The following is a 22208-nucleotide window of genomic DNA, read 5'->3' as shown; positions in this document are numbered from 1 at the left end:
GGGTACATATATTATTTGGAGATTTTGAGAATTGAGATTTTATTTTTTTAACAAACGTTTACACGCTTTAAAGAGATTTTCTTAGAAAAATGTAATTTACAAACTCAATATAGTGTTGAAATCCGATTTTCGTATACAACCTCGATTTTATCGAGAACTACAAAGGGTTTATATACCAACTTAATTTTACTCATCAATACCTAATAAACTTAGCAAAGTTTGCTTAGATCGGTCTGTCCAATCAAAAGTTGTGGGCAATTAGGTACCTGTCTTGCCATGTTCGTCTGTTATTTTAAGACTATACGATTTTAAGACAAATTTTGAGACGTTGTCTATAAAAATTAGACTTGAAACAGAGACCTATTATTAATAATTTTTCTTGTTTACAATTTCAGAATAATACAAGAGGAAATAAACGTGCTGGCTCATATATCAGGAAATATTCCAAATTCGAAAAAGCCATTTGGCGACGATAATAATTGTGAATGTATTTCAACTGAAGCTTTAATCCAACAAGACAGCTATGATTTGGACAATATATTCGCTTTTTTAGGTGAATCAGAGGGATCATTTGCTAACCCACTTATTGAAGAAATAAATGACAAAATGAATAATTTGGTTAAAGATCTCGACGAAGAAGTAAGTAAAATTAAATTAAAATCATTTAGAAATTATAAAGAATGCAACAAGTAAAGTTGAAAATAAGGGCATATGGCATACCAGATTTTTCAGGAAAACGTTCGGTACTTTCTAAAAATAGACCTAAAGTCATGAGCACGTGCTTAGTTGCAAAGCAGAACTGCGCGCATCAATAATTTTTGAACTTTAAAGGCGTGTATTTCTTACATCACGTGTCCAAATAAATATTCTGGGATGGATTTTGAAGTTAAAGGTATTATTTTTAAGTTTTAATATTAATAAAAGCTAACATGTGTTGTCCTTATTAAAAAATAAGGCGTCTGCCGCGCAGCCGTCAGTAACAACAGTAGAGGCATTACTGGTAGCCAAGCAGTAGGATTCCAGTGTTGGAACATAACCGGAACTGACAGCAGTAGAAGCAGTAGAGGAATGAGCAGCGGATTGCAGACAAGAAAATGCACTGGTGTCCGGTCCGAAATTGGTAGCAGTTCCGAGGTAGCGACAGCATTGTGGCAAGCAGCTGCCAGGATTCGGCCTTTAAAATTAGATTCAGCCTTTTCAAACCGATTAAATAAGTCCTTAAATCCGGCCAGTAAGGACAGGTACTCCAGATCTGTTTGCCTTATGAAAGCAATAATATTGACTTTAATATGATGGCAACTGTGGCAGGTCTAATCCAGTCCAGAATCCTGTTCCAGGATTCGGCCTTCAAAATTAGATTCAGCCTTTTCAAACCGATTAAATAAGTCCTTAAATCCGGCCAGTAAGGACAGGTATTCCAGATCTGTTTGCCTTATGAAAGCAATAATATTGACTTTAATATGATGGCAACTGTGGCAGGTCCAATCCAGTCCAGAATTCGATTTAGTACAGTCTGAAATTAGGCCAGAATTGTGTCCAAGGTCGGCACATTTAGGGCGTGCAACTTTATCAAACAGCCAGCAACCAATTGGGGGTTGTCGAGAGGTGATTTTGCCATTTAAAAGGCAAGGTTTCATTCAGCAGCCAGACATAGTAAAATTATTGAGTTATTGTCCTATACATATATACGTGTAGAAAACAACGTAGATGTAGGAAGCGCAGCTGGCAGTTTGGTCAGTGACGTTCGCGACGAAACGGTAAGAGAGCAAATGCACTAACAACAACACAAGTGTAAAAGTTTGCGGTAAACTCAAGAATAGAGTAGAGCGAAAAAGCAAACACACAAAAAGTTATCTGATTATATTGAAATCATTCAAATAACGTTTAAAGTCACTATTTTTGCGATTAAAACTTGTCTTTATGATAATGATCACCGAAAAATTGTCAAGATGCCCAAATTCGGCAATAATCTATGGGGCTGTCCATATATTACGTAATCACCTAGGGAGGGGAGGGGGTCATTGAAATGATTATGTTTGATTACATGGGGGGGGGGGGGGTCTTGTACAATGATTACGTAATCATTTTATATTCATTTTTAAAAACTTTTTTCCTTTAATTATATCTACAAACCAGGGACCAAAAATAAGTGTTATTGTAAATTTTTCATACAAAAAAATCACGCATTGTAGTTTTCAAATCCGTAATGATTTTTATTTTTTGATTTTTATAATAAAACTCAAAAAATAACTGTTATTTTTTGATTTTTATGAATAACAGTTATTCCCTTGACATTTTTGAAAAAATGAAATAATTTAAAACATGAAATAATGATTAAAACATGATTCCCGTGTTTTATATAACTTACTAAAAATTTGTTAGAAAAGGCAACAGTGCATATTTTATACCTATATTTTTTTTTATTTATTTTACCCACAAAATCGCCATAAATCAAGTTTGAGTTTTATTTTTGATCACGACGAATAACTGTTATTTGCCAACTTTTATTATAAAACTCAAAAAATAACAGTTATTCCTTGAGTTTTACTTTACAAATCAGAAAATAACTGTTAAAGTGTGATTTTTAAAATAAAACTTATAACAGTTACGGTCCCTGCTACAAACTTAAATAGGAAAGCAGAGAAAAAATTTTTGTAGTGGCTGGGCGGCGAAAAAAAGAATGTTTAGTGGTTCAATCACACGGACGCGAAGACCTGGAATGGCTTGACGAAGAGTATGTTGGGGATAATATCAGCGTAGACGAACCGAATGTGTCATACCAAACTTCATTTATAAACAATATTAAAGATTGGGTTGCATCTCCGTTTGAATCCACAGATTAAAACAAAAAAAATTTTATTCTGGGGATTACGTAATCATTGGGGGGGGGGGTTGTTTATTGAATGATTACGTTTGATCACCAGGGGGGGGGAGGGGGTCAAAAATCACCAAAAACGTGATTACGTAATATATGGACAGCCCCTATGTAGTTTACACGGGTAAAGTTCGATCAGATGTACCATCCCTATAAACTGTTTGCTTCTTATTTTTGTTATTTGAAATTACTATGTTTTCTCCTATACTTTCTACCTTATATGGTCCAGTGTATTTAAGGTCTAGCTTGTGCCCTGTTTCATTTTGTCTCCGATCTTTAATCAAAGTTCAAAATATTTCTGTCATAGTTAAGTTTTCGTTTGTGTTTATGGTATTCTAGCATTTATCTAGCTCTCAAATGCTTGTTCTAGTTTAAACTTAGTTTATTTAGCGTAATCATCTGTGTTATACATTGGTTTTATAGTATCTATACTATTGAAGTGTTTGGCTGAATTAGATGTTTTACCAAAAACTAACTCGTATGGACAATAGTCATGTGCCATAGAGGGTGTTGTGTTAAAACAGTAGACGAAGTATTGCAATCATACATACACATCAACTGAGATGTACAGTCTGGTAATGATGTGCTGTTGAAGTTATGTTTTTGATATTTAAGTTTTTACATAAATCTTCAATTATCGAATTGTTGTATTCTGTTTCCATGTCCGTGATGAACGTCTTCATTGGACCGAACTTCAGAATAAAATCTTCGAATATAGCTTTTGCTACTGTTTTTGCACATTTGTTTTGGATTGGTATTGCTACAATGTACTTAGTTAAATCGCAAATAAGCATAGTAACGTATTCATTTCCTTGGTCAGATTTAGTTAGTGGACCTATCGTATCCACAATTTCCATGTCGAAAGCCGTTTGTGGCGTTTCGGTCATAGTTAATGGGGTCTTTGTATGTTTTGATGTCTTTGCTTTTTGGCATTTAGAACATTTTCTTATATATTTTGTTATATCTTTGGTCATGTTTTTCCAATAATAATGCCTTTTGAGGTTGTAGTTATGCCTGTATGACCTCCTTGTATTGGATCATTATGGAATGTAAACAGTAATGCTTCTTTCTCTTTATCATTTTTTGATAATTGGGTCACCGGCTTGAGTAGCGCTACTCTTAATGATTCAAATTTTTTATTACCCATAATTTTAAAAGATTCCATTGAAATGGTTTCAAAGATCTTTTTGCTCGGTGCCATTTTGAGTTGGCTGATATAAAGTATACCGGCTTCTTTTTCAAGCCTTTGAAAGGATTGACCTAAGTCGAGAATTTCTTTGGTGTGAAAATCGCTAACATCAATTCTTGCTATATTCTTTTTTCCATGCTTTAGTAAGCAAAGTGAATGAGTTATTCGCAAGGTCACTATTTTTCGTACCTCGTCATTAACAATGACTTTGTATACGTTGGGATGAGAAGCTTGATTTAGAATATGCCTAGGCAAATCTAATTTTTTTCTATTCCTGCGCAGGAATTTTCTGTTTACTTTGATTTCTGGTAGTGACTTTCAAAATTTTATTATTTGTCTGGATATTTTTTAAGTCCGTTATTGTTATTCTTGATAACGCGTCGGCTATATGGTTGTCTTTTTCCTTAAGATATTCCACACTAAAATTATATTCTTCCAAGCAGGGACCGTAAATAATCATTATTTGAGATTTTTATTTTAAAAGGCCTACTGAGGTTTTTACAAGTTTGATTCAACAATTTAACTGGTTTTTATGCACTTTATAGACATGAACAAATAACAGTTAATTTGCTTTCCAGATTTGTGGAAATGCATATACTTTGTGGACAAGAGTAAAAAGTACGTTTTTTTTGACGTTTAAAACCAAATATCAGAGTAGTCTTTTTAAAATAAAAATCTCAAATAATGATTATTTACGGTCCCTGCTTCCAAGTCTAATCTCATTCGTGTTGTTTTCGAACTTGGATTTGTCATTGAAAATAGATAGGTTAATAGCCTATGCCCAGTGGATAGCTGCTATCTCTGCTATTTTGAGTAAGAACAGCTCCACATGCTTGTTTGCTTGCATCAAAATCGGGATATTGCAATAATGTGGGTTTCATCAATTGGGTTTTTAGGTATTCGAATACGTTTTGACATTTATCTGTCCATTCAAATTTAACGTTCTTTTTACATAATCTAGTTATGTGACGTGAGAAATCGGAAAATTTTTTAATAAAACGTCGTTAGTAATTGCAAAATGCAACAAATCTTCTAGCGCTGTCTGCGTCCATTGGGACTGGGTATTTTTCTATTACTTCGTATTTTTTACTATCTGGTAAAATACCTTTGTCAGTACACTTGTGTCCAAGAAAGGTCACACTTCATGTGAAAAATGTGCACTCCTCTGGGTGCAGTTTAAGCATGTTTTTTCTACATCGATCAAAAACGTTTGTAAGATTTTTAATCATGTGTTTTTCTGAACAACCGATGACAATTAGGTCATCCATATACAAGAATGCCTGAGAAGGTTCGATACCTGAAAATGCAGTTGTCATCATTCTCTGGAAAGAATTTGGTTCATCATCTTTCATTCTTATTTTTTGTTTATAGAAATTAATAGTTGATATCGTTTCGGTTTCTATCCCGAATATATCTGTGTATTTTGTGGATAATTCTTTAAGTATTTCTTTAAATTGAGGCGGGAAAGTTTTGTTAAGTTTAAGGTTGTTTTTTCTACATAGATCAAAAAAATTTTGTAAGATTTTTAATCATGTGTTTTTCTGAACAACCGATGACAATTAGGTCAACCATTCGTTCGATACCTGAAAATGCAATTGTCATCATTCTTTGGAAAGAACTTGGCGCTATTTTTAAAGCATAAGGTAATTTTGTATATGTATCTGTATTGTGTATCGACGTATCTTTGAGTTATATTTGATGAAATTGTGACATTAGATCTAGGCGTGAAAAGTATTTAGCTCTACCTAATTGGTCAAGAATATCGTCTATTCTTGGTAGTGGAAATTTATATGATAAAATTTTTTTGTTAATTTGGCGGTAATCAATTACTAAACGCCATCTTTTTGTATTGCAATGTGGTAAGGATTTTTTCGGGAACATTATTAAAACTGTGCAGCATTTTAAATGCTTTTTAAATTTACCTCTATTGAAGGGAATCACCGTTACAAACGCAGAGAATGAAAAACACACGAAGTGATCTAATCAGCTTGAAAGTTTATAAGCGACTGACTCGCATTATAACTTTGTCTATGTTACAATACAAGACTCATTTGTAGAGATACGAGCATGCATTGCTTCGGGTGAATAACATTTTCAACACTCCTGCAAGCGCGTTATAAATATTTCTAGTACAAATTCAACATTTTAACAAATTCATGGTGTTTCTTTTTCGCCAAATTCTTGGTCAATACATCTGCAATCATTACCTCAGTAGAAGCATATTTCAAAACAATCTGACCTTCGTTTAGTATCTGACGTACAAAGTGATGTCTTATATCTACATGCTTCGTCCTAGCATGATGCACCGGGTTCTTTGCCAATTGTTGGGCACTTAAGATGTCGCCATACATGACCGTTGGAATATTCGCGTCGCCACAACCAAGCTCGATAATAAGCCGTCTTGTTGCAACTGCCTCCTTACACGCCGTCGACAACGCCATGTACTCAGCACCGTTGCTGCTGAGAGCCACGCTGTACTGCTTCTCCAATTTCCATGAGATTGGACCACCGGCTAGGAAGAAAACGTAGCCAGTGAACGATTTTTGATGAATCCTATCGCCGTCCCAGTCGGCGTCAACATAGCCAACGAAAGCTTGTCCTGTCCCTTTGTATTGCAGCTTGTAGTTCATCGTGGCCGCCAGATACCGCATGACATGTTTAACACCCGCTAAGTGCTCGCTGTGCGGATCCTTGTTTCGCTGTGCTAATTTCGCAACGGAATGCAAAATATCGAGTCGCCGTGAGTGCCAACCACATGAGCTCGCCAACTTCTGATTGATACGCTGTTTCGTCCACCTTAGCGCATTTTTTGTCACACGCAACCTGATACCCTGCGTCCAAAGGCGTAGTTGTAGGTCTGCAGCACTGTAGATCATGTCGACGCAACAAATCCTGAATGAATTGCGTCTGCGCAAGAGTGACTTCTCCCAGTTCACCCTCATGTTCTATCTCCATGCAGAGGAACAGTCGTATTGCGCCTTTATCAACACATTAGAAAGGCGTCGAAATTGATGTCTTGATGTCCATCAGATCTGGCTTGCTTTTACACGCTATATTGAGATCATCAACGTAAACCGTTGGGAGAAAACCAATGTTTTTCAGAACGGGGGGACGACTTAATTCCGCCGTTTTTAAACGACATAATTTCGCGCGATCTTATGACGTTTGAGAACGTCATAAGTCTGCCGCAGAAAAAACGACATAATTTCGCCAGGCGCGAAATTAAGTCCCTGCTAAACGTCATAAGATCGCGCGAAATAATGTCGTCTCTAAATTTGTTATGGCGAACTTATGACGCTTTAAAGTGACAGAAGTTCGCGGCAGAAAAACGACTTAATTTCGCCGGCATATGTATGTATGGATATATTTATTTACATAATTTATTTACAGTCCGCGCCTTTTTTTCTTCATGTAAATTGTTAAAAATTCGCGGTCCGTCGAGGATAATTTTTTCGCGAATTTTGGGGGTGAGGTTTACGGTTTACGGTTAGAGTAATACCGCAAAATCTAACATGATTTTTTTTGCGCGCAAAATAAATGTACGGGACTCGTTACCTTATGTGCGTTTGTATGCACAACAAAAATTATTATTTTGAATGTACATATGTATTTCTATTACTTACGCTTACAATTGTTTGGTATTTGGCTTATTACAATTTACCATGCTTAGTTCGAATAAACTGCAGCAAACGTAATAGAACTTCATACATACATACATTAATATTATAGTAACCGATATGTTCCCTTCAGTTCCAGATGTCACTTTTCCCTCAGTAATCACCAAAGGAAAGCCCGAGGACATATCATTTGTACCTCAGGACGAACCGAGGATGCCACATAGAGAAAATTGTATGGGAGTTCCGCTTTTTCCTTTAGTACAATTCAAAGGAAATTTGTTCGAAGTCCCCGGGGATATACCAAGGGCCTCATACGAAATAGTCCTTTGAGATGTCACCAACCGGTGACATGTCCCTTATGATTTCACGACCGGTGACATGTCCCTTATGATTTCACGAGGGACATTCAGAATTTGTCCAATGGGTTGTCACTTAGGAAAATCCATCATCGTGTCACCTTGTGTCATAGGTGATTTCATGGATGACTTTTTAAAAATGTCATCAGCAATTTCATGTACAAAAAAATTCTTTCCTTGCATTATATAAAATAAGAAACATACAAATTTATTTGTAATTTTTATTGGCTCTTTCATTTTATAAATTGTATTTTGTGTTCAATTGTTTTACTTACATTTTCGTACAATTAATTATAAATAATACCCCTTGTTTTTTTTGTTTTTGATTTTTATGTAAGATTGCCGTCCTCATGAATTTGTCCGCGTGAATATTTGACGAAGGATCCTGAAAAAATTAAAGACAGACATATGTTTTAAAAATATGTTTTACTTGTATATTTTTATATTTACCTTTTTAAATCAAGTAGAGACCGCAGCGATATCCTAAGCATTTTTAGCGCTGGCCACGGGAAATGTGTGTATGTATGTACATTAGGGTGGACTTATTTTGTATGAAATTTCTAAAGCCATGCTCTTACCCCTTCATATATGACTTTTTTGTATCCTTAATCCATAAAAGAAAGAAAAAGTAAAAAAAATTAGTTTTTTTTTTTAAGTCCACCCTAATGTACATATTGCAAGAATTTTTCTACCCAGAAACAATAGCAAACCGGGCATAAACCTACCGGTTATTTTAATTAATATCAACTGCATATATGTAAATGAATTAAAATGCCACTTACCTAACTTTTAATACAATTGGTAAACACTCGTACAATTTTTTAAAACGCCAATTACAAATTGTCTACGCACAAATTTAAGCACGTTGTTCTCTTCGATTGACAGTCAAAAAATACAGCCAGTCATGATTTTGCTTTCCCGTTTTCTTTTGATTCATCATCGCTTTTGCCGCGTGCCAATGCTTCTATGTATACCCTTTCTATTGAGTAAAAGCACAAATAATTTTTGTGGAGATACAACTTTTAATATTTTATTATTTAAAAAATATTATGGACCAATTGAACAATGAAAGGGCATACACATTTCGCTGCGTCACACAAATTTTACCGGCCAAATTTTGGTTGCTAACTGAACATAACTGTAAGGCGAAAAAGAGAATGACGGACCGGCCGAAATTTGTCACTGCTAGAGTCGAGTGCAGGCAAATTATAAGACAAGGAAAGAGAGCGCAATATATAAATATCAGCCTCTCTTTCTTTCAGGTCCACGCTGCGCCGACTGCTCTGCTGACGTCGACAGCGGCCGAGCGTTTGGCCTAAGGAACTGAAGGGTTACCACGAAAATAGCGCACATAACATGAAAGTCCTATACAATGTATATGGAATATGCTTCATTTATTTGGAATCCCTCAAGCGCAGTGCATAGCAATAGGGTTGAGCGGCTTCAGAAAAAATTTCTGAAGTTTTCACTCCAGCCGTTGCATTTTTCTGATCCATTCCCATCTTACTCCAGCCAATGCCGCCTACTACATACTTGTAGTCTTAAAGACAGGCGTTCAATAGCGGGCCTACTTTTCGTGAACGACTTAATTATTGGTAACATTGATAGTCCTTTCCTATTGAGTTTAATTACCTTTAATGCCCCAGCCAGGAATCTCCGTACCATGGTCCCTTTTTTTGAAAGTGCTGCTAGGACCAATTATGCTCGGAATGAGAAACTTTTAAGGGCTTTGCGTTTACTTAACTCCCTACCAGCCAGCATCCGGTTATGTTGGGGATCCAAGAAGGATATGCTTAGGCAATCACTTAGGGAATATTTTTTATGTAGTTCTTAGTCTTAGTTCTAAGTTTATAACTTACTAGCGAGATAAGGATCTAATCCATTGGCGGAGTAAATAAATAAATAAATAAATAAAAGTTATTAATTTTTTCCCGAAACATCCCATTAAGTGTAAGTTGGGACACTTTGAGCGTGTAAGTTGAGACACCCGTTTTTCATACAAAAAGGCCTTAGGCCAACAGAGGTCGCTTTCTGCCTAGTACATTTCTTTGATATTAGGGGAAAAGTGAATGTTCAAAGAGCCTTTTGATTTTAATTGTTATTTGGTCTATGTTCTTAAAAGATGGATGGGAAATAATTTAGGACGAACTAAAATTGATTAGATTTAAATAAATAAATAGTTCCTTATAGTTTCGAGTACTTTTTGTGTGAGTATTATTGACTTTTAAAAATGTCTCAACTTACAGACCTCTTTTTCAAAATGTCGTTTTTTGGGACTCTTAAAAAAAAATAATTTTCAGTTTTCCCTAATGCCTAGTACTCACTTCAATCGAAAAGCCTACGAAATGAAAATCTCCATACAAATTTTTGATCACGAAGGTTTCCGCCTGTCATTTTTGTATAGAAATTTTCGTTTCGTTGCCTTTTTGATTGAAGTGAGTACTAGGCCTAAGGAAAAAAAATATTTTTTTTTGTTTTTTATTAAGCTAATAGACTAACCTTTCGATCAGTACCAAATGCGTAAAGTTTCATAAGTGAATGTCGAAATGGCAGATTAAAAAAAAAAGGTGTACCAACCTACAGACCTCTCCCCTATCTATCTTCCTCGCCCTCCCTTTAGCTGAGGTTCGAATATTAGATAGTCGGGACACTAACCCGAGTACAGCGTTCGCACTCCCTTTAGCTGAGTGACGCGTATTAGATAGTCGGGACACCAACCCGACTATAGCGTTCTCTCTTGTTTTTTATTCAGGATTTTTAACGAATTTAATAAATAAGTACCAAAGCCGTACCGGTACCAGCAATACGGTAATCGGTTCGAAATTAAATTTTTATTTTGGTCTCGGTACCGGTTATTTATTCCGGTTCCGGTTCTGGTTTTATTCCCTGCTCACAACAACACCAGCTGAAATAAAAATGAATATAGGTACATAGCAATGGTAATCAAAACAAAGAACAAAATCAATGGTCTAATCAGCTAAGGCAAAGACAACGGTGCAAAAAGATCGGACTCACAACAAACATTACTGGAATTTAGGGTCGTTATCTAATAAAGGCATGAATATTTTACTTAATCTTTGTGCACTGTTTACGCAAACGAGTTACATGATTATACCCGTTACTCGTAGAGTAAAAGGGTATATTGTATTCGTGCAAAAGTATGTAACAGGGAGAAGGAAGCGTTTCCGACCCCATAAAGTATATATATTCTTGATCAGGATCACTAGCCGAGTCGATCTAGCCATGTCCGTCTGTCCGTCTGTCTGTCTGTCTGTCCGTCTGTCCGTCTGTCCGTCTGTCTGTCTGTATGAACGCTGAGATCTCAGAAACTATAAAAGCTAGAAGATTGACATTTTGCATGCAGATTCTAGGAGTTCCTACGCAGCGCAAGTTTGTTTCAAAATGGTGCCACGCCCCCTCTAACGCCCACAATCGCTTATATACGATTTTAAAAATTTTAATATTTTGGAAAAGTAAAAATGCAGTTTTATTGTGTTTATCAATACCTATCGAAATGTAGAAGAAATTTTTCAAATCGGACCATTCGTTAAAAAGTTATGCGTGATCAACGTTTTCTATCTCTATCTCCATCTCCCTCGCACTCCCTTTATCTGAGTAACGGGTATCTGATAGTCGGGGCATCCGACTATAACGTTCCCTCTTGTTTTTTTTTATATTCTTTATGAGGTCTTCTGAAATTGTTCTGTAGTTCCAATTTGCTCCATGATTTCCAAGTTCAATGAATAGTCTTGTTTGTATTTAGATTATATTTGTCTATAGTTTTAGTTGGGTTTATTTGATTTAGTTGGAGCAGCGATGGTGCCGCTCCAACGATCGAAGTGTCTCTGCTGTTTTACAATATTCTTTAAGTCTAATTAAGGCTAAGTCTCGTAGCTGCGCTGCTCGCAGGCGGCGGCAGAGAGACGGCTATGTACCTATATACTTATGTATAAAGGAATGTACATTGCTATGAGCACTCAAGTGGAGGCGCGACGGGTAAGCATATGCTGTCCGTTCGTTACAATTATGCCGACGCTAGCACTTTCATTGTGCGGGCTAAGCCATAGCGATTGGTTCACATTTCGGCCACTTAGGATTTATGATCGGGACATTGAAATATGTAAACACTGCAACAAAGTTTTACAGTGCGTACCCTTTAGGTACTTTCGGTACAGTGGGTATACATATATGTACATTAGGGCGGTCCACATTTGTATGGAAAATTTTAAGGTCCTACTCTCACCCGCTTATACGGTGCGCATTGAGGTATTCAAGGTATATCAAAAGACAATTTTTAAAAAAATCGTGTTTTAGGGTCTGCGAATTGGTTTCAAAGTTTATCACCCATACGCACTGTTGCCTTCGATCAAAAAGTTTTTCTGATCAAGGTGGCATAGATATCAACAATTCAGTTGATGTTTTGCTCTCCTTTTTTTTTACCAATTATTCCAACGAAATTCATAATTTGACAAGACAAGAAATGGGAGAGCGATTTTTTTCGACCAAATTCGAGCTGTTATACATGTCGTATGAGTAATTTTATAGCAAACTTTAAAGACGTTTCGCAAGGTCTAAATTCGGGAAAAAAATTATTTTGTTTTCACATACATGTTTTGCATACTTTAATATACCATGTTAAGGGGTGAGAAAAGAATTTCATTTTTTGGACCGCCCTAATGTACATATGTACTTCTTTTGCGCGAAAAAGAAGAAAGGAAAGGAAGAAAATTGTTCCAAGTAAGTTTTGCGCGCAAAAGAATTTTGTTAGATGTCTGAATTTATGAATGTACATATGTATATGTGTAACTCACACGGCTCGAAAACTTTACACATATGTATGTATGTACATATGTATGTATTGTACATACAGTATCATTTTTTCATGACCCGCGCCGCTTGTTTTGTATGTTTGTATGTATTTACCTTTTAAAGCTTGCTTAAAACGTTTCAGACTTTAAGAAATGTAAATGTATTGCATAAGATTTGGAAGCATCAAATAATTTTAGCTCTGCATACAAACATACATATGTACATAAATATGTATGTAACTTAACATGCACCGTATATATACCTACATATATATGCATATATATACCTACATATGTATATATATATATATACCTATTTATGTTTGGTATACTCATTTTAATACGACATTATGTTGCGCGAACTTATGTCGTTTTTTCCTATGCGGACTTATGTCACTTTAAACGTCCTAATTTCGCGCGAACTTATGTCGTTTAGCAGCGACATAATTCCGCGGCTGGCGAAATTATGTTGTTTTTTCTGCGGCGGACTTATGTCACTTTAAAACGACATAAGTTCGCCACAAGTAATTTTTAAACGACAAAATTTCGCGCGATCCTATGACGTTTAGCAGCGATATAATTTCGCCAGAAATCAAACTCAATAGGCACAACACTATACAATCTACGCAAATCAACCACCCCACAACTAGTGTTGTGGACAAAAATTCCTTGAATTAAAAAACAAATACGCATCCAGCACATTCATTTACACGGACGGTTCTAAAACCTCTGACGCCACATCGTTTAGCGTAGTAACCAACGACACAAGCCAACAGCACCTATTGCCCTACTATAGCTCAATATTCTCTGCCGCTCACCTATCCATCCTTCATCAGTTCCGACTCACTTTCTGCTTTAAATGCCATAGCCAATACCACTGATAACTCCTTCTTCCCAACCACAATCAGACAAATAAATATCGCATGGATCCCTGGTCACTGCGGCATACAGGGCAACGAAACTGCTGACAAAGCCGCAAAAAACGCATTCTTTCTACCACTTCAATTCCACAATAACCTTAATATAACAGACATAAAAATTCTCTACCGTAGACATAATAGTGAAACCTTTCACACGCAAATACAATCGCCAACAGCTTCCTTACAATTTGGGCCCACTTTTGTTTACTCTTAGTTAGCGTCGTGACGCGAAGCTGATTGGATGACCGTTTTGGAGAAAAACACAACCAAGACCATTTTTAAAAGCATCGGTTTGAATAACTTCAGGTTTAGCGCTGTCGTAGACGGCTAAAATCGGAACACTTGTTATAGTTTTAAGTAAGTCATTGAGTTCGTTTTGATGTTCTGTAGTTCACTCAAATAGTTTATCACTCCTATCACTCATGCTCTTCAAATCTTTCCCCTAATATTCCTATGTCATTAAAATAAACTAACATTTGGTATGTCACCAAAAATTTGTACCATATTCCGTTGGAACATTTCAGGAGAGCTATTAGTTCCAAATGGAAAACGATTAAATTTCAATCTCCCAAACGGGGTCATAAAAGTCGTTAAGTCTGAACTAGTTTCATCAAGTAGCATTTGCTAAAATCCTTTTTTCGAGATAATTGTATGATAAATCTATCGTTGGTATTAGGTAATGTTCTCTTTTAATTCCCTTGTTTAACGGCTTGGAGTCTAAACAAAGTCTGAGTTTTCCATTTGCTTTTTCCACTATTTGCAAGTTTTTTACCCAACTGGTTGGGTATGTTACCATAGCACCATAGCACTCAACTCTTGCTCCAATGCCCCTAACAAGCTTTGTGGAAACCTTTTCTATAAGAAAATGCAGGCTGTGCGCCTTCTTTTAGAACGATAGACTTTTCCTTTGGTAACTGGCCAAGTCCCTGAAACAATTGCTTAAATTCCTCCACAAATTCCTCCCTGGTTCGAGGTAAGTTGGAAACTGAATCAACATTCCAATGTTTAATGAGGTTTAATTTTACAGAGGACTTAAGATCTATTAATGGTTCACATTTTGGGTCAACATATTGCTTTAGCTATTCCAAAATTACACAAGAGCTTAACTTTGCCATAAAAATCAATATGATTGGATAAGTAATGGCAGCGCAGAAGCTCGACAAAGATGAAAAATGTGTTTTTTGGTCGACTGTAAGTCGGCTGTATATATCGTAAAAGCTCGAAATAAATCCGTTGAAAAATCATAATGTGTACAAACTTAAAGTTTACATCCTACCGAATAAAACAAGCCGGATATGGCCCAAATCCATGGAAAACTGGATTTATGGTGGATTTTTAAAGTTCGGATTTTTCAACTTTTTTCGGTCGACAAAGTCCAAATTTAAGATTTATCATAGGCGGCGACATGTACTCGGGTTGGTGTCCCGACTATCGTAACTCATGTACTCGGGTTGGTGTCCCGACTATCGTAACTCATGTACTCGGGTTAGTGTCCCGACTATCGTAACTCAGCTAAAGGGAGTGCGGGGGAGATAGATATATAAAAAATTTTATTGCGTATAACTTTTTAATGAATGGTCCGATTTGATACATTTCGATAGGTATAAATATACACAACAAAATTGCATTTATACTGCTCGGAAATATTTATTGATGTGGGCACCCCACAAAAAAAAAATTTTTTTAACTTAACATGTGCGCCATTTTGTTAGTTACAGTCGGTTTTTGTTAAAAAGGTGAAGCCATTTTTAGTTTGTACAATTTTCTTCTGAAAACACTTAACTTTTAATCATTAAAAATTGTTAACGGACTAGTAAACGATGAGAAAACATGAATTCCATAAGGATCCGATAAGAGTGAGAGAGTAGCCCTACTTGCAGCGACGTTTTTTCATAGAAAAAAACCGAGGCTAACCGGTTGTGTTTATTTCGGAAATCCCGTGTTTCATAAAAATTGTATACATTTTTTTTTTTTTGTTATCTTTTTTTGGTTTTTTTTTTTTCTGCGTTCTCTAGCTTTTGCCGGCCTTGCCCGCGCTATTGGCAGGTCGGCAGGTTGCCTTTGATGCAAATAGGTGCCTCTCTGACGTTTCTGATGAATCAGCTTACGAGGATCTAGAAATGATTAATGTTGATGTGAAGTCGAATAAGCAAATAAGCCCCAGGTGGATTAGCAAGAGTGTGGCTGATGAAGAGCGTTTGACTCAGGTAAAGTACCTAAGAAAAAGAAGGAACCTTGACCAACTCAATAGTAGTACTCATAAGTCTGCATTTCTAAAGTCGGACCAGGATCAAAACCATCCTCAGGCTTCTGTTAAAAATGTGAACTTACTGTCACCCCCTTCTAATAAAGAAAAGCCCTCATCCTTATATTTAGGAACGAATAATAGTTTTGGTATTCTATCTGATGATGAAGATACAATAAACTCTACTGGCGATACACTCTTGCCCCAATCTGATAACTGCACGATGTTTTCGGCCAATGCCTCTGCCCAAGCAAGAATAAGAAGCGAGAACCTCGTCCTCCACCCTTTTTATTAAGAGGCGTCACGGACTTTAAGCAACTGATAGGATTACTATCACCCCACTATGGGTAAAAATTCCAATTTTGGTGCATAAACCTATTTATTTTCATAATTTATTTTTATGAATGGAAGAAAACCGCCTTCCAAAAATTTTTGGTGGCAAATCTGCAGCTTTGCCACTGCAACAAAATTGCCTGATAGAGAGACCTAGCAATGTCGGAAAATTGAGAGAAAATTAGCTTACTTTGCTTGTTAATTGTGTGGTGTGAAAGAAGACTTTTAGAAATCTGAAAATGGAAATTCCTTGCAAAGGTATTTGTTAATGTAAATTAGCTTAAATGTTTGCTTTTATGTGTCTTGTTGTCCAACTGTGAACTGTATTATATGTGTATCTTTTTAGATTTGAGCTAGCGATTGTGTTTGTGGAGTATAACTTCTTAATGGCACAGAGTTGCAAAGAAGTAAGAACCATTTTTGCTCATTTTTGCTCCTTTTTGGTAAACTTGCGTTTATCTAGCCACATATGAGCTCACCATGTATAGGACTAATTACTTTTGGTTCCCTATGAAGCCACATCATAATTGAAAAATACATTGTTCCTGTTGAGTCCTTAGCAAAAAGTGCATCAGAACCTAGACACAAACTTTGTTTGTAGATAGGCGCAGTTTTCTAAATCGTCTTTAATAAGGAAGTAAGAAAATTATTTTTAAAAAATCCAAAACAATTCACAAAAACTTGGTGGGTGGCTTATTTAATTTATAAACGCTTTTCACAAATTAAGATTTTTAAATTTTGATATGACTTTCTAACTTTGAATGCTCCCACCTTCTCTTGTGGTTACGTTAGATTACATTTACAAAAAGGATCATACAGAAGAGAAGTGTAACTATTTAATTCCGAAAAGAGTAACAAAATTGGTTGACCACTCTTGAAGATATTTTCCAAAGGACGTAGAAAAATGAAGATTTTCTTAAATTAAAGATACCGGAAATACCTGAGCTGATGGAGTACAGGCGTAGTGGCAAATTATGCTTAGAAAAGCCGTATTTATCGAAATAAAATGCCTGTTGGCATGTGACATTTTTAACAATTACTTTATAAAAAAAAATTTTTACTACCACTACGGGGACAAACTTAAAAAAAAACAAAATTCAAAATTTCAAATAATGCACAAAAAAAATTTGAATATAAAATCTTTTAAACTTGAGTTTTTGCACCAAAAACGGGTTTTTTACCCATAGTGCACCCGTGACTACTGGCTTTCGCCTTAAGACAACTGGACGATCCTCCTGTAGAATTACTGTGGATGATGGCAGTATATACCGTGTTGTCCAAAAATTCAAGGACAATGGAATTCCATACAGCACTTTTCAATTCAAAAACGAGAGAGCTTTCCGAATTGTCATTAAGGGCCTTAATGCTTCAACTGAAGTTGATGAAATCATTGCCAGACTGAAAGAATTGGGGCACAACCCTCGAAATGTATATAACCCTTCTGGTGAAAATGGCAAGGCCAAACGCCAATGATGTTTATAACATTCGAGTAATTGATTATCAAGTGGTTACTATAAAACCACAAATTCAAAGAAAGGGCCCTTTAAGGTGTTTTAAATGGCAATCATTCAAAAAACTTTTGCATGTTTTCACCTAAATATGCTCGGTGCGCTGGCGACCATGACACCAAGGAGAAGGATAAATGCCCAGCTCTGAAAGAGGATCAGTATCAACTGTGGCTCAAATCCCGCAGTTGTCCTGCCTATCTAGAACAGTGTGAGAAACGCAAATCTAATAGCACTCTAGAACGTCAACGTTCTCAAAAGCAAACGGTTGCTGTCGCTGACTTGAGGAAACAGGAGGGCGCAAAGAGAACCAAGCATTCTGGCTTGGGATCGGAGCCAAGCCAGCATGCTTGGTTCCCTTTGCGTCCTCCTGTTTCCTCAAGTCAGCCATTGACGTCATCAAATTCATTTAAAAATTTATTGAGTCCGCTAAGTCAGCCTAATTTTGAAAATTCTACTAAGGCCTCTGTGGTAGAACAACCTGCTCAGGACAGACTCTTGGAATTTATTAATAACTTACAAAAGCAGCAAGAGGCTGCTGTAAATGCCCAAGCGGCGACAATTGAAAAACTACTGGTACGTTTTGATCAAATGATGTCAGTCATGACGACGACGCTGCAAATGCTACAGAGCGTGATGTCCAAGCACGCCATTGAGTCTACACCCTGCAATGACTAACTACGGATTAAATATAGTAATATGGAACGCTAACAATTTAGTTAGCAAATCCTTGGAGGTTGAGCATTTCCTCCAGGAACGTAACATTGACATTTAGTTAGTCTCAGAGACTCATTTTACCAGCCGTTTATTCTTTCGAATCCATGGATATGCTGTGCACTGCGCCAACTACCCTGATGACAAAAATCGTGGTGGTGCTGCTATGATTATTAAATCGTCCCTGGACTATCACCTGAGCACCACAATAACTGAGCCTCATCTGCAAGCAATTGCAATAAGTTTGGTCACGTCGTTTGGAAGAATTTCGTTTAGCGCTGCTACTGTCCTCCTGGTTATCGTCACTTGTGGCCAGCTACGGAATTTCTGCGCCTTTTCGGCTCTGTGGGTAGCCGCTTTATTATTGGAGGTGATTGGAATGCAAGTTATCCAACCCAAGATTCCAGGCTCCTTACCCAGTTTGTAAACAACTTCTATCTGGGAACTTCTTATTCAGCTTTCCCACGAAATCCAGAGCTCTTATTTATCTTCCCCACTCCAATAAGAATTCATTATTAAGTTCCAAATGCGCCGCGGTCCATCTACTGTAAACAATTGCGCTTGCGCCGCGGTCCTTCTAATATAAACATTTGCGCCGCGGGCCTTCTACTGTAAACTAAGCCGGGTCTCCCAAATGTAAACATTATCATCCGGTCAGCACCCAGCGAGGCCCAAAATTGCAGAGTAATCTGTTTAATCGATTTCCACAATCAAACCAATAATTGCGTCACCCAATTTATTCCGCCTCTCTTGAGTCCATTTCTTATTCAATTCTTGACAATTCCCTAGATTCTCTTAAACCGAGGTTTGCTTATCAGATAATCGGCCCTTGATCAGGCAGTCCGTTTTTGCATCCGAATTGATCGGTCGACCCAAGAGAGTATTGTGAGCAGTGAAAATTAAAAAAGTTCGGTACTAATAAAAATTGTGTAAACTAGTTGATAAGGAAAGTGAAAAAATAAAAATATTTTTTTTTTCTAAAATTCGCTAAGCGACTTATTTATTTACGCCCAACGTGGGGCGGTGCTATTTAAAAATTCCTGAAAGAAGTTTCAAAACAAAACAGTTATCAAAAACAAAAGGGAATTCGCGCCGCTCAAAAACCTAACCGATGACATAATAAAAAGTGTTTGCATCGTGAAAATAGCTAAAGGAGGAAATCAATAAATATAATAATCCCCCTTTGTTTACAACAACCCGTTAATTAGTGACCGTAACAAAAAAGACAAGCTGCTCTAAAAACTAATACTCTCAAAACCGAATTTCAAGCAAAAAATAAACAAATTAAACGGACGAACAAAAAACTAAATATCAAATTCAACAAAAATAAAAAATCAAATACAACTCAACAGAAATAAAAAAAAGGAAATTAAAAAAAAAAAATTCTAAAATAAAAAGTCAAAAAGAATTCGACAAAAAAGAAGAGCTTAAAGAAATAAATTGAAGGACGAGCTGAGGGCCATCCCTCGCTATACGACGACCCCAAACAGGATCATCAAGCGCAAGAAGACATCCCATATCAAAGAAAGAAGAAAAGTAGTGAGCTGTTTAATTATAGTTTTATATTTTTAAGAATTTATTTCAAAAAAATTAAATAAAAACAAACAAGATGGAAGAGTCCACCCTTACCTGCAGTAGCTTCTAGCAGCCAGGCTAATACCCAGACGTTTAATGTAAGCGATTTTATAGCACAAATAGTTAATAATGAATTGAATCCTTTGAATAATGAGATCGCGAGTTTAAAGACACAATTAAATCACAATATAAAGAAAGTTGAGGATTTTCAAGTAGAAGCTGTTGATCCAAACGTTAAGTGCGATACTTCTTATGAAATCATTAAGTCGGTCCGAGAATATAAAGGCGAAGAAGATAGCTATAGATAGGAGAAAATCGGCGGAAATAGCAATGGGACAACACAAAAGGGGAAGTAAAAAATACTTTTCGGCACTATCTATTCTTCGAAATAAAATTTCAGGCATTGCCAATGATGCCCACAATGGAACCGTATTGAATTTTGATGCCATAATGGCAAGACTTGATTTTGTTTTCAGTGACAAACGACCAATACATATTTTAGAGCAGGACTTAAGTGTAATAAGTCAGGGGAAACTGTCGATTATGGAATTTTATAATTTGGTAAATAAAAAATTAGCTCTCCTTATTAACAAAAATATTATGACACATTGGAGGCATAAGCCAATTACATCTAAACTTAATTAAAAACATAGAAAGACAGCACTACGAGTGTACATAACTGGCCTTTACGGCCATATTTCAGATGTAATATTTTCGATGAATCCACCAGATTTACCTAATGCGTACAATAGTACTAGAAAGCAACAATTTGAGGGCCCAATTCGCGAACAATTATATAATTTCACAACGCAAGACTAATGAGGCAAACCTATATGGTCAACAAAACTCAAATAATAAACCCAGGCAAAATAACTACAATAACTATAATAATAATTATAGGAATACCAACAACATTAGGTTTAATCAACCCAACCAACCAATAAAAATAATTACAATCAGAATCAAAATCAAAATTGGGATCAGGGTAGACAATATTATCCCCAACAAAATAGTCAAAATCAATGGAATTCCTATAAACCTCAACAGTCCCCTTTTACTGGCATTTAATATTACAAGTGAACCAAAAGAGATTTTTGACTGCGGTTTTTTGTAATATGTTACTATAGACCTAAGGAAACTATCCTAAGAAGTGGGCGTGTCAAAACCGCCTCCCCCCCCCCTCCCCACAAAAAATTTTTTTTATATTACAGGCATCTTTAGAACTGCATTTATTAAATTTTGCTTCCAATATGTGCTAAGATTTTAGAATTCTAGGTTTTTTGCCACGCCCCTTTCGCCCTCAAAAAATTGAAAAATTGCTGTTTTTGAAAGAAAAAAAATTAATTATTATATTTATTATTCATCATTTTCGTTTTCTATTTCTACGTTGTCCAGAAAAAATAAACTGGAGTCTTCAAATACATCATCTTCAACAGTTTCATTGTTGTATTCACATGAAAGCATCTGTATTACTTCAATAGGAAGCGAAAGGCGATTGTTTTTTTTTATGCGCCTCGACAAGTTTAGGGACGATATTATTGGATCTGATGTATCCATAGCACGGTTGAACACATCAGCCAAGGAATGAATTCTGCTGTGCTTTCTGGAGTGCTGAAGTCGGTCACTTTTATATATTTTGTTGCGGGATTCAGACGCTTCTTCGCCAAAACAGCCGACTGGAAGCACCGTGTTTTCCATAATTTGCCTAGAGTGCACGATTATTTTGTGGACAGTTGGTGTCATGGGCAGCCATGGATAAGTATCCACAATAAGTTCGCCAGTTTGAGGACAATACTTCTCAAACTTGTCTAAATTAATCGGCATCTGACAAGACAAACATATTAAAATGATCCTTAAATTGTAGATAATTTGTTGATTAATCCCAGTTATTTCTGCAAAAGCCTCAAAATTTGCAAATGCACGCCGTGCGGTGTTACCTGTATTGGTATTACCAAAGCCTCCCTGCTTAGGCTTATCCACTTTCAAGGAGAGTCTATCCCAAAACATGTCCTGTATATTTGCTTTGCGTTCTAACATCGCTTTCTTATCGCATGGATTATTAACTCTCCAT

At 36.3% G+C, this 22208-nt stretch overlaps 2 protein-coding genes across 13 annotated transcripts in view; one reads left to right on the top strand and one right to left on the bottom strand.

Moving 5' to 3' along the window:
* Nucleotides 1-22208, top strand: part of Myo81F (Myosin 81F) — a 1428838-nt gene that overhangs the window by 483083 nt on the left and 923547 nt on the right. For all 12 annotated transcript variants that reach the window (XR_011419017.1, XM_070216714.1, XM_070216710.1 and 9 more), the window contains one exon: nucleotides 396-639. Coding sequence is in view for 11 of the 12 variants with exons in the window: in XM_070216714.1 (XP_070072815.1) it covers nucleotides 396-639 (244 nt within the window). In the remaining variant the exon portion in view is untranslated. The remainder of the gene's footprint in view (nucleotides 1-395; nucleotides 640-22208) is intronic.
* Nucleotides 1-22208, bottom strand: part of LOC138913340 (uncharacterized) — a 275105-nt gene that overhangs the window by 203054 nt on the left and 49843 nt on the right. The window lies entirely within an intron of this gene.

Source organism: Drosophila takahashii, chromosome 3R (assembly GCF_030179915.1).
Source record: "Drosophila takahashii strain IR98-3 E-12201 chromosome 3R, DtakHiC1v2, whole genome shotgun sequence".
In the NCBI taxonomy this organism is placed as follows: domain Eukaryota; kingdom Metazoa; phylum Arthropoda; class Insecta; order Diptera; family Drosophilidae; genus Drosophila; species Drosophila takahashii.
The sequence above is the reverse complement of the archived record's forward strand: the minus strand, read 5'-3'. Positions and strand labels throughout refer to the sequence as shown.